We start from the raw sequence: 16,658 nt of genomic DNA on the forward strand, positions 1-16,658 counted from the left end.
CTTTGCACAGCTAAATCTCAGCCGGTCTGTCTCATAAGATTTATTTAATGTGACACTCATTTCCTTAAAATAGCTTTTCATGTCTTTGTCACTTTTGCAGGAGTACTTCTTTGGGGGAAAAAAATCCATAAGCTGTTTTTAATTAGTAAATGAATATAGTGGTCATCTACTAAGAGTACATAAAGGACAAACTTCTTGATTTTGATGTCAGGCTTAAAGGCTTTCTGGTTAAAGGCTTTTCATTAAATAAAGTCTAAAAAAGATTGGTTCTCAATTAATTAAATTAAATTGAAAACAGCGGTATGGCCTTCATGGGTAGACATCATGTAACGTTACCTGAATGAAAACAAGGTTCAGAGAGATAATAAAAGTACACCAGAGTACAGAAAAGCATTTCAAATTTCAATCCTTAATTAATGTAATCTTATGTTTTATTTTATACTGAGACCCAGAGAGAGACACGAGAAAACAAGAGAACTTTAAACTCAGAGTTTTAGAGATTTAAAGGATGATGTTGTGATGTACATTTATCTTTCAGTCTCTGCGAGAGAGTTCTTTCTTCCACGACTACTATTTAAAATCTATTTTCTCTGCAGTGACGCACAGCCCAAATAAAGGCAGAATTCGATTCTAATGGTTTCTTCAGAGCACTGCTCGAGACAAAGACATTAGAGGAGGTAAGACTAAAGGTCTCTGCCTGAGAGCAAAAAAAAAAAAAATATATATATATATATATATAAGTGCTTTCTGAATTGATGAATTCACTCATTTCACTGTCTGAATCTGAAATGAACATGCTAGGGCATCTATCAAACCAACTTTTAAAACAGGGATTTTTTTTTCTACCCTGATAACTCAAAATGTTACAAAGCAGTTATTTATCAGAGTGACAGGAAAGAAACTAGGGAAAATTCACAGATGCTTTGAAAAACAAAGTGTCTGTGATGTGCTGATGCTACAAAAAGGATAAACACACATATACTTACACATAGACGCACACAACAGAAAGAACAAATAAAAACAAACAACTTACCTCTCACTAATATGGGGTCCAAATGGACCCCAACTCCATAAGGTTAGTATTTAACAAAACGAAACAAAAGGAAATTAAAAAGTTGCCCTAAGCTGAACATTTTGCATGCACATACAGACACATGTCATTGCAATTCATTATAACCTTTTTTCTAGTGGCAATCCTACCACAGTTCGGTAGCAAGTAATCCACTTTACTGCCATTCTGACTTTTATTGGCTTTTATAATGCAAGACAGTGGAGAACTGACAGTAAATTTGAGGGAAAGAGAGAAAGAATTGGATCGGGACATGACCCAGGCTGGACAACAGCACAACAGCTGTACCACAGCTCTTGAGACCATTCTGAATTTTGATTTGCAGACCATTTGTTTGAAACAGATGACAGTTTTAGCTAAAGCGCAGTAGCATGGCCTGATTCTCACAGCCGCCCTAGAGGCTGAAAGAGCAAAAGATAGACAGCAGGAACACCAGAGGAGTTTAGAAAAACAGACACAAGCCATAGGACGAAATAAAGAGTAAGGCTTTGGCAGTCTGTTCGTCTTCATTCGAGGAATCAAAAGACAAAATGTGAATCTTTATGTTTATTTTATGAGGATTGTGAATTTTAAGCACTACAACTAAACCATGACTAAAGATGAAAGCTCATATCAAATCAAAGCTCATATCAAAGATAAATCTAGACAGAATATTCCCGTTTCAATCAAGATACATGGGTCAAAAATACCCAAATCATTTACCAGCCTTTCCAGTCAGATTGCATTTCATACATTAAAATCTTGAACTACATTATTCAATTTCCTGAAAGTGAAAATGCAGCTTGCCTGTGCAAAACTCACCGCCACAATGCTGGTGGTTCACCTGACAATATTGCCATGATTTACAATGTCCCAATGATATTCTGATCCTTTGACACTGCTGGAGTCCCCAGGGATGCCACGTCACACCGAGGGGTTCAGAGTCTGAACATTCAATCGTTTTTTCCCACATGTCATCATCCGCTGAACAAATCAAATGGCTTGGTGTGGAGAGGTTTGCTATTACTTTTTTAGATATTTGTACAGCGGATGATGACCAAGTGCCGTTGGACTTTCATGTAATAATTTATGCAAAATAAAAATGTATCACATGAAAGTCCAACGGCACTTGGTATCAATTCCAGAACAGAGCGATTTCCTCTAACCGCCCTTGACGAGTGGCACAGTGAGAATACATACGTTTCCCTCCTTTGATAAATATGGTAATCCTCAGCTAGGTGTAGTCACACTGTTAAACCAAGGAGACGTTATTAAATCAATTGCTGTTTTATGATATGATCAATTTCCACTGAGCTTTGAACGATATACCGGTCTGATCTAACCTTCCCGTATGTCAAAGAATCACTCGAATGCCAACAGTCGATGAACACTGGGGAAACACTCCACCGCTTGGCAAACTTGGACTTGTTGAGGAAGCTCAGCTGCACATAATGGCTAAAGATCAGCTAAGGACGCTAAATTAAGCCTGACTTCAATGGGATGCGCCTTTGATGAGAACTAATTAATGTGGGTTAGTGCAGGTGGACCGATTCAAGGCATATCATTATTCAAAAGTGATGGGAAAGAGACAGAGATGGCATTTCGGTCCAGGGTGGTGGTGGCAACTCAACTTGCATCCTTCTGCGACATGTTAAATTATTTATCTCATTCAAAGACTGATCACGTAAACAAAGCACTTTCATTCTCCGAGCGCATTCACTTTGTTTTGCAAAAAGATTGTTTTGTTCTGTGGTGGAAATGTGCACCGGCAGCCTGATTCTTCATGTATAGAGGTGCGTATGAATATGTATCAGGCATCATCAGCAACCTTGGTGACGCATCGCTCCCGCAAGAACCGACAGCTATAAATATCACTGCCAAGACCTCTCTGTCAGAAACATTGGTTTGCTCAGTGTGTGTGTGAAAGAAAAAGATGAAAGTCTGCCAGATCCCCTTTCGCAATGAAAGTCAGACTTTCAAGACACAAGCCTAGGTCAGGAAGCCGTAGACAAATAAACAAAGGAAAAAAACCAACAAAACAAAAATAGGCAGAAAAAACAAGAGAAAGAGAGGATGCAAAAGAGGGACAATGACCAGCCAAATTCGACCAGACGGAAAGGAGGGGCGGCAGTGATAAATTCTCTACACCAAAAGCTCAGAGCTATTCTACAGTGGCATCAAAAAATATTTGGACACTTAAAACTGCCTGAATATCACAGTGTTAGATATTAAACACACAACGTAGCCAAAACTAATAAACAGGTTTGGCTATTCCAGTCAATTTTGTGAGGACAAATTTGCCCTATCAGACATTCATACATTTTTCATTGTGGCTGAAGTGTCCAAATGTTTTTTTGGAGCCATTGTATCTTCTACATTATTGTTTTTCTATTAAACTCATGGCTTCTCTTTGGTGTCCTTCCTGACAACTTTGTATACGAATGTCAATGTAAACTAGACAGCTCCAGGCTCATTTGTAAATGTCAAAATAAACTTTGGGAGCCAAGGAGTTTTTCTCCATTGTCTTTCATCTTTCACTCTGTCTTTTTCACTCTCACTCACTTTGTCTTTTTCCTGATCTCCTCCACCAGTTGTTTAATGTGGTCCTCCATGAATTCAATCTTTTCATTTTTACGAGCATGTGCTTTCTGCAACCGCACGATACGCTCCACCAGGACAGCTTTGTCCACCTCGGGGAAACTGTCCACCACTACCACCGATGAACCGGACTGATTCTCCGGAGAGCGATCATCCATACTGCTACCCCGTGCGTTTAGAGAGCCTGAAAGTGAGAGATTCAAACCATTGTGCAGTAGCAGTCACACTATAAGGTCACACTATACAACACTATACAACTTAGCACTAAGATTAGAGGAATACTCTGGGTTCAAAACAAGTTGAGCTTTATCCGCAAATGCTGCTGCTGGTAATGTCGATCACCTCAAATTCATTTTGACTCATTCCTCAGTCTTTAAAAAAAAAAAGGAAAAAATTGCAGGTTACAGTAACACACTTACAGGAAAGTAAACCAGGTCAGCATTCCAGGGGGTTTAAAAGCAGAAATGTGAAGATCAGTTCTGTGTGATTTATTTAGAAAAGATTGAATAAAACTTCACATATCCACTGTTAGTGTGTTACTGTACTGCTATTTTAGCTTTTTGGCTTCTCTTTCGTCAAATGAGGTTGAAGTGACCTAATCTGTACTGAACCAGAAAAAGTACACACACATATTTTTTGTTTTTGAAAAGTCTCTTATTCTCACCAAAGCTACATTTATTTGAACATAAATACAGTAAAAACAATATTGAGCAATACTTTTCTATTTTAATATCCACCTTTTTCCTGAGTAAACGATGAGCGCTGCCATGAGGAATTCCAACTTCCGTTTAGATGGTGTCCTGTTCCGGTCTCCATAGGAACACATTGTCAAAACGGGGTAAAAAGAGCGTCTGAATTAACTAAACAGAAACTTTTTGAACATTACTAAAAAATTCAATTGTTCGTAGAGTTAAAGGGTTAGTTCACCCAAAAATGAAAATTCTGTCAGTAATTACTCACCCTCATGTTGTTCCAACCCCGTAAGACCTTCGTTCATCTTCGGAACACAAATTAAGATATTTTTTATTAAATCTGAGAGCTGGATCACTCCTCCATAGGCTTCTAAGACGTTATAACTTGCTGGCCCAGAAAATGTATTAAAGACATCGTTAATATAGTCCAAGTGACTACAGTGGCTCAATCTTAAGTTTATAAAGCGACGAGAATACTTTTTGTGTGAAAACCCCCCCCCCAAAAAATAACGACTTTATTCCACTTTTCATTTCCTTCTCTCTGGGCCTCGTGTTTTTTCACGTAGTATAACTGTGCAGCGCTTCTGTGTTGTACGTCACACGTAGGCTCACTATTGGCCGACGCTGGTCATGTGTGTGATGCATGTGACGTGCAACACAGACGCGCTGCGCTATTACACTACGTGAAATAACTCGAGGCCCAGAGAGAAGGAAATGAAAAGTGGAATAAAGTTGTTATTTTGGGGTTTTTATGTGCACAAAAAGTATTCTCGTCGCTTTCTAAACTTAAGATTGAGCCACTGTAGTCACTTTGACTATATTAACAATGTCTTTAATACATTTTCTGGGCCAGCAAGTTATAATGTCTTAGAAGCCTATGGAGGAGTGATCCAGCTCTCCGATTTAATCAAAAATATCTTAATTTGTGTTCCGAAGATGAACGAAGGTCTTACGGGGTTGGAACAACATGAGGGTGAGTAATTACTGACAGAATTTTCATTTTTGGGTGAACTAACCCTTTAAGCTGTGCTGTTGTTGGTTGCTACATAACTGCGATAAGAAATTCTTGGGAAGTGCGTGTTTTCAGCACCAGCGAATCAGAAAAGAATGTCCATATACAGGTAAATGTCAAGAGAAAACGAGCAAGGCTTGCGGCACTTAAGTTAAAATACAACCCAAAGAGGTTATGTTTGCGCTCTATTCATTTTGAGGACAAAATCCCACAAACTTTATCCCGATTGGGAGCTGCATGTAGGATATGAGCATATGAGGTATATTAATATCGGAGTTTCGTGTCATCTACGCACTCATTAAACTTTGATGAGTGAGGCGCTGACAAAAGACAGCCATTGCTACACTGTAAGTGATGGCACTGTGGAGCCATGTGCATTTTAAACCCTTTTCATAGGTTTAACATTACATTATCAGCTCTAATAAAAATACGCTAATTTGACAGCATCATTCCAGTACGAGTCAGGCGAGACTTTTGCGTTCAGAAAAAGGTGGATACATGAACTTTTATAATAACATATCTATTTATAGTTGGCTCTTTCAAGAATATAATACGTTAAAAGACGTATTATACACTATTTCATGTGTTGATTATGCATTTTAATGGATTATGCTCTTTAAAGGTGCAGACATGAATAGGTATTATAATGTATAATAACTCTGCTTTAGGGCTTTATCTAGTCGACTTATAGTCGTTCATTTAAGCCATTAGTCGACTAATCGCACGTTTATATTAATTTAATTACTTAAATATATACTGTGGAGAATACTAAACAATAATGAGTGTTTAATATAGGCGTAATATGTCTATTCCGCGCTCAAGCGTACGAATAAAGCTTGCAAATTATGAATGTGTCGGGACAAAAAAGCAAGGAGACATTTTAATTATTTATTAATAAACTAGTGTTTTCTGAGTCAGTGCGAGTAGCCTATACGCTGAGTTTCTGTTCATTTATGTGACGCGCTGCAGTTCAGGGAGACCGAGACGGCAGAAAGCGCATCCTGTTTGTTTTCTTTATTTTACAAAAGCACAACGTTTTCTTGCTATTGTGAGTTTACACCAATAAAAGTAGACCCTTTACAGTTTCGAAAGCTGTATTGTATGACCAGAAATGACTGAGTACTTTAAGTTGGTAGGAACACTGTTGTCAGGAAAAAATTAAAGTGATCGTGCCGGGCGCCTCCATGTCGTACAGTAAAGCGCGCTATACTTTAGCTTCCTTCCACACTCTGCACAAACACTTGGATATGCACATTATAGCACATATTTATCTAGGTTAACGTAAGAGCGAGCAGCCATGTAAAGTTGCTACTTACATGTTTCAAATGATAAGCCATATTTGGATTGATGGATGATAGGCGAACGTTTGGATTTCCTGCCCGACATACTGTAATTACCACAAGGACCAGGCATTAACAATCTGTCCCTCACGGACTGAGTGACTTCGCCACTTCCTTTTTTTTATGTGACTAACCGACTAATAAAATTTTGGTCGACTAACGTTTAGTAGACAATTAGGGGGCAGCCCTACTCTGCTTACAACTATTTATGAAAATATATAGTGGATAAAGTCTATTGAAAATAAGAAATAGCCCTATGAGCTATTGAATCAATAGCCCTAAGGCATTATGAATATTTTTATAATGCATTATATATTGGCCACAGGTATTTTGTTACCAAAATAGGGCATTTAGGAAAAAACAGATAAAAATGACAGTGTGTGTCGCACTCAACATCTCTAATGAAGTGTTAAATGGATGTACCTGAAGAACTGGAGCGGCTGCCCATACTGCTGCCCTCTCGATCGCATCCTCCGTTCTCCACCTGATCCAGCTTCTTACGAGCTACACAAAGGCACAAACACACAATGAGTTCTCTCATTCTCTTACAGTAACGAACACACACTCCTGGCAGAGACTGACACCTCAGTATCAGTAATGAGCCGATGACTGAGTGCTTGTATCGCTCAGTGCCTCATTCTAGCCCTGCACCTGCTGAGGGGGGTTATGACTAACCATAAAACTCCCACCCACTGGGCACATCTGTAGCGTCCATCAAATATGTAGAATTAAGTTTCACATTTAACATGCAGACCTTGAGAAAGTTTTTGAAGATCACGGGGACCCAAATGGGAGAAGGAAAAAATAGATTTGTTTAAAAATACCGTCACATACTGTATGCCTCCTCCGACACTAAAAGAGAGTCCCAAGGCGCACGTTCTTCTCCCTTGCCCTCCCCTCCTCATCTCTCCTCTCAAAGAAGAGATGCTATGAAACAGTCTTGTGCCCTAACCTAGCCTTTCCTGCGGCTACAGGCAGGCACAGATACATAAACTCAATCTGTCTGCAATGAACGTCAGTGTGCCCCACCGAGAGCGTCAATATGCCTTGATAATTACTAACAGTGCCTGTGGGCTCCTGGGAGCATAGAAAAGTAACTCACTGAGAGCCTATTAAAATAACAAATTGAATTCTAGTTAAGACATCTACACACAGAGGAGAAAAACAATATGAGAGGGGAACGATATAGCCTCTTTTCAGAATTGTGTTATGATTTGTTACTTTTTTGTCTTTCATTTTGTATTAAAAACATTGGCATCAGTGGCTCTTAACCTGTTAACCGTTGCCAGAGCGCGGACGCACTGAAGCGGTTTTATTTATATATAGTTCAAAGTTACTATCAGATTTAATGTTATACCTTGACAAACTATACATCATTAAAAAGATATAAGACTCAAGTTTCAGAATTTGACCACTATTGTATTCTGAGAAACTTATAGCGACAGTTATTTCTTAATTTGTTTCAGGAGTTATGAAATGAAAAAATTAGTCGATACCTTTGATATGAATTATGCGCGTCAGCCGCTTTCATTCATAAAAAAACTCCCGTGCCGTCGTCATGACAGCGATACACAAAACAACGTGCCTCAGGGCTTTAGCTCAAAAATGTGCAGATTTGGAGAAATATTGATATATTCTCATAGGTTTACATCAGATTTCTATAGACAGGAATAATATTTATTGAATTTATACCCAAATGCGTCGATGTAATCATTATGAGCGTTTGCATAACTCTGATACTGTGTTTTGAATTCATACCAATAGCCTGAGGGCGCCCTCGCCGCCCTGTGCACAGTATTAGAACATGAAGAAGTGCCATAATCATGTGACAATCCAGGAAGCCTCGAACACACACAAAGCTAACGAGATCGCGCTGTAACTATGGCTGTAACATGCAGTTTTGAAGACAATAAACATGTTTGCTATGATATTTGAGTTACCTGTGTTTTTCAATCCATGCCAGGTATTTCCATAATAATAGATTATATTTATAATGTAATGCTAATCTATATAGAATCGTTGTGCAGAACACTATCCAATAGTATATTTTCTGTCTGATTTTTTATCTGAAGCCAAATTAGATCACAAAAAATTATTTAAAATACTCGATTTGCTTTATAAAGTAAGTTTATAAGCACAAACATGGTTTTAATCTCATAAATTGTCGTGTATTGATGGTGTGCTAAGCTAACATGCTAGCTAGCCCTAGGTGCACCTGCCACCTAGAAGTTATATTTTTATTATTTTTTGAATGCTTACTGAAATGTTTCTTTATTCAAGAAATGCATTTGATACAGTTTAAAATGTAAGGGTGAACTTTAAGAAAAGAAATTAGTGACTGAAACCCTGTGAATAGCCAGTCGTTAGTAACTATAATGCAGACAAAAGAAATGCATATTTAGAGCCATAACTAGGCTGGAGAGGTGTGAATGTGTGCAGGGGGAGACTGAGACTGAATGGGGCTCGTTTGCACCACAAAACAATAAAGACAATATACTGGATAGATGGTTAGAAGATGACAATAAACATCAGTAGCATTTTAGCGTCAAATCAAAATAAAGTCACATGACATGGTCTTGAAAAACATTTCACTAAATACAGAGTTTTGGACTTATTATCTTAAGATTTTAAACATAAAACGTTTAGACATGTGGCATTAGCTGTAGTGCATTTCTAGATTGCTCCAGTGCCAACTTCAATTTTTTTTTCATGAGGATGTTTCATAAAAAATAATTTCTAATAACTTTACAAAACTTTGAAGCTATTTATAACAATTTTTGTCATTATGACAATAATTAATTCTACATTTACAATAAACTGCCAGGTGTCAGCTTTCAAATGAGATCATACTTGTGCTTTTAGTACAAAGGGTTCATGAACTGTATCTGTTTCAGTTTGGGTATGTCATTTCTTGGGATTTTTCAAAAGTGGGGTTACAGCTTAACAGGTTAACCGGGGGGCCAAAAATGCATTGTGGGGTTGTTCTGATAGGATGGACAGCAAGGGGAAAAAAACCAATGCTAAACAAAACTAAACTTACAATGGTGCATATTAAGGATAGAAAAATAAATAAGCTTTTAAAAGGAAGGGAATGCTTCCCATATTGACGTCAAAGGCCATGTGTCCAATTCTATGGTATTTTGGCAAGAGTTGCTTGCACAAGCGAGCCAAATTAAGAAGATGCCAGCTTGGACCTTGTGTGACATGTCCTCATCCTCAAAAAACATAAACAAAACTATGCAACAGACAAAGACTACATTAAATACTGGTTTATGTGTTAAATGGTCATGCATTTAAATAATTTAGCATATTGTATTTATGCAGTTCATTCTGATATTAACAAATTACAGTTTATTTTTTAATTTAAGGTGATTTTTGTACAATAAAGAAATTTGATAATTTTGGTGGCAAGCGTTAAAAAAACAGCTTTACGTCCTTAGTTTTCCTGTGATGTCACATCCTTATAGGAATCCCCACTTAGATGGCAAACCAAGGTTTGCCCAACAGTTATTTTTACCAGGTTTGTACTAACCTGAGAAAATTCAGTTTACACCTTATTGATGATGCATACTACATGCAAGCAGATGAACCCAGATTATAAACGCAGCGCACAATAAGCGTTTTTCCATAAAAAAACATTATAAAGAAAAGGCTTAACTAAATAGCGCATTGGGGTCATATTCTGGGCTCATCTGCTTGCCTGTACATAGTGTGCAACATCAATAAGGTATGTAGTGAAATTGATCTTTTAATACCATTTTAGTACATTAAGGCACTTTAAGTCCTTTTCACATTGAGCGTTATAGTGATTTTTAGTTATTGAAATACCTGTGCTATGCAGCCTATGAATGTTTTGCCCTCCAAGTCTCGGTGCCAGTCACATGACTGAAAACTATGAATTCACCATGAAAAGCTTGTTTAGTAAAAGCACCTGTCTGCGTTTGAGGTCTTGTTGCATTTCTCACTATTTCTGGCCTCTAAACATAAATCAATGTCTGAAAATAAATGTAAATGAAAAATAAAAAAGGACATAATTATTTGAGCTGCTAACCCTGCATGAGCTGCTTGGTGAGGTCTTTGATGTTGGCCGTCTGTTTTCTCTTCTGAGTAACCAGTTCGTCTCGTAATTCCTCCACGCGTGTCTTTAGTTGTGATGTCTCCGTCTTCAGCGACGTTCTCTCCGTCTGCAACGCCAAAACTTCCTCCTGCCTCTGTTGCACCTCTCTCTTCAACCTTTCCGTCTAAAAAAAAAAACATAGACAAACTGAATAATGCCTGAAATGATTGAAAGTTGTGTGTGTGTCTTTTAAGGAGTTGCTAAAATTAAACTGGCCAATCAATACACTTATTATATTAAACTATTTCACAGTTTTGGGATGTAACTAACCAAAAGTACAATATCCTGGCTATTTTCAATAATAGTGTAGGTTTTCCAGTAACAAACAAACAAGCTATTTATTCCAACAAGCAAGCAGCGTAGTTGCTAGTGTTGAGAAATCTGATTTGTTTTATTGGAATGGTTAATTTTAATATACGAGATCATTATCCTTTAATTAGTCTCATCACTCAGTAGTGTTCCTGTGCAGCCTTTTACAGCACCTTTTGTGTAGCTAATAAGTATTTAATTAAATGTTGTTTAGAAATGTTTTCACTTCAGATATAAAAATTTGCATGTTTATAATATATTGCATTTAGTTTAAAATTGTGTTCAAGTTTTATGCTCAAGGTTTATGCTTTATCTCAATTAAAGGTGCAGTAAGCGATTTCTGAGAAACACTGTTGAAATTTGTTGAAACACTGTTGAAACCCCTCCCTTTACTGCTCTTCCCCCCAAAATGCACAAACACGCAATGCAAGAGTGGATGTCTCTTTATCAAATCTGAAGCGAAGCGAAACAATGCTTCGTGAAAAATAAAGTGAAGATGGCGAAAGAACGACAATGAAGAACAAAAAATTAACACAGTACACAAGATATACAAGATATGGTCACCAGCACCACACCAACTCCAAACGGTCCTGTTACTATAGCTAATATTACAATAGCATATCTTGGTTCTGTGAAACAAATCAAAACCAATGTTTCTCACGTATGGAGCAGAAACAACACAACCTCTGAGTCTGTTTTCAGGCCTTCCCGCTTAGGTCTCTCCAGCACTTTAAGGCCTTCCAGCTTAGGTCTCTCCAGCACCTTTTCTCTTTTGTAATGTCTCCCAGGCAACTCTCTTTCTACAGTCTTTCTTCAAATCATGAGCTGATACGCCCCTATACTGCTGATTGGCTACAAGTGTGTTGTGGTGATCAGTCCGATTCACTTTCAACAGCGTTTCTCAGAAATCGCTTACTGCACTTTTAAGATCCTTAATGATTTTTTAAATAGTGCCTTGTACTGTAGTCAACTACTTTGAGGGTGGGTTTACTGTAACTACTTTTAATTACAAGTAGCTTAAATCTCCCCAACACTGATATGCATGCAATCGTCTTACCATTTCAGAGAGGGATCTCTCGGTCTCCTCTAGTTTGCTGTGCAGCTCTCTGGAGCTGTTGTTCAATCTGTCCAGCTGGGCCTGTAAGCTGTTGTTCTCAGACTGGAGCTGAGCATTTTTACTGGTCAATTTCTCAGTGAAGCCCAGTAGCTCTGCCTCTCTCGTCCTGCTGCCTTCAATGTCCCTCTGCAGGTCAGTTATCTGAGAGTTCAGATTCTCCACCTCCTCCCGCAAGGATGCAATTTCCTGATCATCCCTGAGAAAGACACACACACATCAGACACGGGGACCAACACGTGTGCAGCTCGTGCTATTTAAGCGTTTTCCACCCATGTCTAGTTTCAGCATAAAGGTGTACCAGCATTCCCACCGGACCAAATGACTGCACATAGGCTATAAAAGTACCCGACTGAAGGGTCTATCATTCTTGGGAATACAAATAACTCATCTGAAATACCCTCAAAATAAGAATAAGCTAATACAGCTGACTGACACGTTTGTGCCCACCAGAAGTGAAATCAGAGCAGGCCCTGTGAGGCGGCCACAGAGGTATGAATTATTCTGTCAGTTCTGCAGGGGCCCGTGTGATCACGCTACTGTGGATTCACATCCACTTGCAGTTCCTGCATCAGCAGGGGCCACCAACTGCTGGGAGATCACTCAAGGTCAGGACGCTGTACTGATGCTCCATGTTCAACAGAAGCATGGCAAAATTAACAGTCTAAGGATCTGAGGGTCGGATGCAAATGCTATTCAAACATGCAAATAAGAATAAAGTCTGTAGTGTTGCCAGAACTATAATAGACCTTAATGAGAGTAGAACGCATATTTATATCGACGTGAACAAAAACAAGGCTGAGGAAAAGGAGTACAGTCCATTGTTATGGTGTATTGAATTTTATATTTTCAGTTTTCTTTTTAAATTCTGTTTTAGTATTTTTTGTGTGCTTTTGTCTTGTTAGTTTTTAATTTTTCTATTTTTTTCATTTAATTTATTTTTATTTCAGTTTTAGTTTAAGTAATTTAAAATATATACTTTATTTCAGTTCCCAAGGCAACATTTGTAATCTTTGCATTTTCTAAAGTCTTTATCTAACATTTTTATTTTATTTAATGTCAGCTTTATTTCAATTAACAAAACTCATTTTTAATAGTTTTCATTAACAATTGCAAGATTAGAGTAATCTACTTAATATGTCATATAGTTGTCTTTGTTCTTCATTTTATTAATGATTTTCCTTCTTTTTTTTTTAAACACAAAGGCTTTATAACATGATTTGAATTCTTTATTTATTTAGTATAATAAATTCACAAAGGACAATACCTCAATTAACATTTATTAATCTTAATGATAATTTCAACAAGCAAGTAATTACCCAATTAATTATATATATTATTTATATATTAGATTTATATGTTCATTTTTTTATTTCATTTATCGTTTTTGTTTTTCTATTTATTATATAATTATTTTTATTTATTTATATGAACAAACATGAATTATTACCAATGAACTAGTATATTTAGTAAGTACATTTATTAATGTAGTATAAATATACTACATTCATAAATAAACAATAGCCTAGGTTAATAAATGCTGTAAAAAGTGTTCATTGATATGCAGATCAATTTGTTAATTTAATCTGCATTAATACTAAATTTTTAAAATAGTTATAATGATTGTTTCATTATGTTTGCTTTGCATTGAAACTGGTATCAGGAATTGTAAAACATAACTGGTATTGTGTCAACTCTAGCCTCGACAAATGGATCCAATTTCATGACCTAAAAAATGAGTGTTAGTCCTGAATATCAGATCTGAAAAGCAAATTGGAATTGGGTGCAGTGCAGACAAAGTTTAGGCTCGATGAGCTTGTAGTTGAGTAAATAATACATAGTTAGTGGTAGGAGGCTATAGGCACGAGTGTTCATACCTCTGGTGCTGCTCCTCTAGTCTAGTGATGGCAGAGAGTTTTTCCCTCTGGTTCTGGATCTCAGCCTTCTGTCTGTTAATGATCTCTCTGTATTTGCAGAGTTCGTCTTCCCAGCGGGGCCGTTCATCCTCCAGACACTTAACCTGAGGGCCAGAGAGAGTGCCAAAGCATAAGATGAATACACTTTTAAACAGTGTCACTTCATAGAGTTATTTTTAGAAATGAGTTTCCAACCTTGGTCCGCAGGGTGGTCAGTTCATCCATGCCTTCTTTAAAAGTCCTCTTCAGATCCTCCAACTCCTTAATCTTAGCCTTGTGCATCTGCCAATCAAACAGAATAACCATGAAAACCCTCTTTCGAACATCCATCCATTGTTCATTATTGTAATCACAATCAGCAGAGGACGCCTGCTAGGCAACACTGTTAATAATGCTAATGAGAATGCAAATGCCAGCACTATTTCTTGCACAGGGGCGACTCATTGATAAGGGAGCACACACTCTCATTGTCGGCCTCGGGTACTAATGACGCTTGGTGAATGGAGGCTCATTTACTCATAAATACATTTAAAAGCAGGTGGCAAAGTGCCATAAGGACCAAGCGGCATATCTCAGAAAAGCAGTGGCAGAACGGCTAAAAGAAGCAAACCAAAGAAAAGATATATGAGGTGTAACATGAACAAACACTCATCCCCAAAAGCTGTAAAATAGAATTTACGAGGCCTCTGTGCCCTAGTGAAGCACATGACTCAAATATGAATTGGGAAATTTATATCATTATCGCTTGTATTAAATATACAGTTCCTAATAGGCAAGACTGTTCTGATATCAATCAAACTTTCTGGATCTTGTGCTCTTAAAATAACCTATACTGAAGGGAATCGGAGTGTAAATGAAATGAAACTGCACCTCTAGATGGTCTGTCTGCTCTTGTTTTTGCTTCTCCAGCTCTCCTTTGGTCTCTCGCAGTTTTGCATCCAATTCATTTGACTTAATCTCCTCAGATTCCTGCAGGAGTCAGAGAGGGAGGTTTGAAGTTTGTAACAAGCCACAAAAATTGCAAATTAGCTTATATCCCCCTAAATGAAGATAAGCCACACAAATTATGTTGAGCGGAGGACTAAAGCAACCATTTTTTAATAAACTATAGCAGAATGCGCTGCTTGAAATGCACATCTCCAACTCATTATAGATAACGTACAACAGGTTTTGCAGTCTACATGCAGGGCAAATGTTTGTATATGGAGCCCTCTAGTGGGCAGCACTGATCTCATGTCATAAGAAAACAGTACCTGGTAAGTGCGGATCATGTCCTGGCAGTTTTTGCGAATCTGTTCAGTCTCTTCTTTTGCTTGAGTCAGTTTGGCGGTCGTTTCTCTTAATCTGTCTTTTGTTTCCTGTTATTGAAGAGAGAATAAAGTGAAATCAGCAATAGAGTGTTAATGTTAACTAAAATGAAAACTATTAAAATCATTTTCAATAATTTAAATAAAGCTAAAATATAATAAAATATAAATATTAGATGAAAAAGCTAAACTTTTTTAGTAAGCTGAAGAACTAAAATTACACAAAAAAAAAAAAAATGAAAGCTACATAGAAGCACATAAAAAAATCCTAAAACTAAAACTAAAATTTTCTTTTATATGTTTGTTTGTGTGCTTGTTTGTGTGTTTAAATAATACAAAAATAACACTGCAGCACTAGACACATTTGGCCGAAAAGACAAAACTGCCTAAGAAAATGCCAATGTTATATGCGTAATAATCAAGAAACTTTGCTGCCGTACCATGGGTGCAGCAGGCATAATGATATGAAAAATAGCGCCTGAAAATAGGTCTAATAGGTTAGACAAACTTCGTCCCGGTCACGTTGGAAGTTACCGAGCTGGGGACTATTTTCAGGCGCTGCGTCATATCATTACGCCTGCTGGACTCATGGTACGGCGGCAAAGTTTCTTGATTATTACGCAGGAATGAGAGTATAGTTCCTAGCCATATCAGCCTAGAAAATCGCAATTTTTCATTTTCCGTCAGTCTTAGTACACGATGTAACTACAGAAGAGTCAAGTTTTAAATAGGAAAAATATCAAAACTCTTTGGTCATTTTTTTGAGAGAGATGCTAATGGTCCTGTCCGATTCAATGATCTATGCTAAGCTATGCTAAAAGTGGTACCGCCAGACCCGGAGATCGGCTGAATGGATTCGAAAACGGTAAGACTCAACTGTTTAACTCCGGGGGAGTTGTAAAATGAGCCTATTTCCAAAAAAAGTGGAGTATCCCTTTAAATAACTATCGATTCTGTTTACATTATAATTAGTTACACTGGAATCACTTTCAGAGCAATTTTTACTTTAAGTCTTTATTTTACAATGTTCTCTGGTTTACCTTGTGAGCATCCGTTTCACTCTTCAGTTTGTTCTGAGCCCACTTTACTTTGATGACGTGAGAATTGATTTCCTCCTTGACTTTCTCCAGTTCACGGGAAAGTCTCGTCACCTCATTCTCCTACAGAAGCGTAATCAAAGACAAACACTCCTGAGAACATATACA

The 16,658-nt window shown here is 37.5% G+C and overlaps 1 protein-coding gene across 5 annotated transcripts in view; it reads right to left on the reverse strand.

Annotated features, from left to right (window-relative positions):
• The window catches only part of ccdc186 (coiled-coil domain-containing protein 186), a 32,082-nt gene that overhangs the window by 5,252 nt on the left and 10,172 nt on the right, over positions 1–16,658 (reverse strand). For 3 of the 5 annotated variants that reach the window (XM_084135764.1, XM_084135766.1, XM_084135765.1), the window contains exons 6-15: positions 16,494–16,613; positions 15,400–15,504; positions 15,017–15,115; positions 14,342–14,428; positions 14,108–14,250; positions 12,174–12,429; positions 10,742–10,931; positions 7,114–7,194; positions 4,384–4,446; positions 3,611–3,830 (exon numbers count right to left, since the gene is read on the reverse strand). In XM_084135764.1, coding sequence (XP_083991890.1) covers positions 3,611–3,830; positions 4,384–4,446; positions 7,114–7,194; positions 10,742–10,931; positions 12,174–12,429; positions 14,108–14,250; positions 14,342–14,428; positions 15,017–15,115; positions 15,400–15,504; positions 16,494–16,613 — 1,364 coding nt within the window. Of the gene's footprint in view, positions 1–3,610; positions 3,831–4,383; positions 4,457–7,113; positions 7,195–10,741; positions 10,932–12,173; positions 12,430–14,107; positions 14,251–14,341; positions 14,429–15,016; positions 15,116–15,399; positions 15,505–16,493; positions 16,614–16,658 lie in introns of all 5 variants that reach the window. The other 2 variants (XR_014609054.1, XM_084135767.1) reach the window with 2 other exon arrangements.

Source organism: Abramis brama (assembly GCF_963993115.1).
Source record: "Abramis brama genome assembly, chromosome: 14".
In the NCBI taxonomy this organism is placed as follows: Eukaryota; Metazoa; Chordata; class Actinopteri; order Cypriniformes; family Leuciscidae; genus Abramis; species Abramis brama.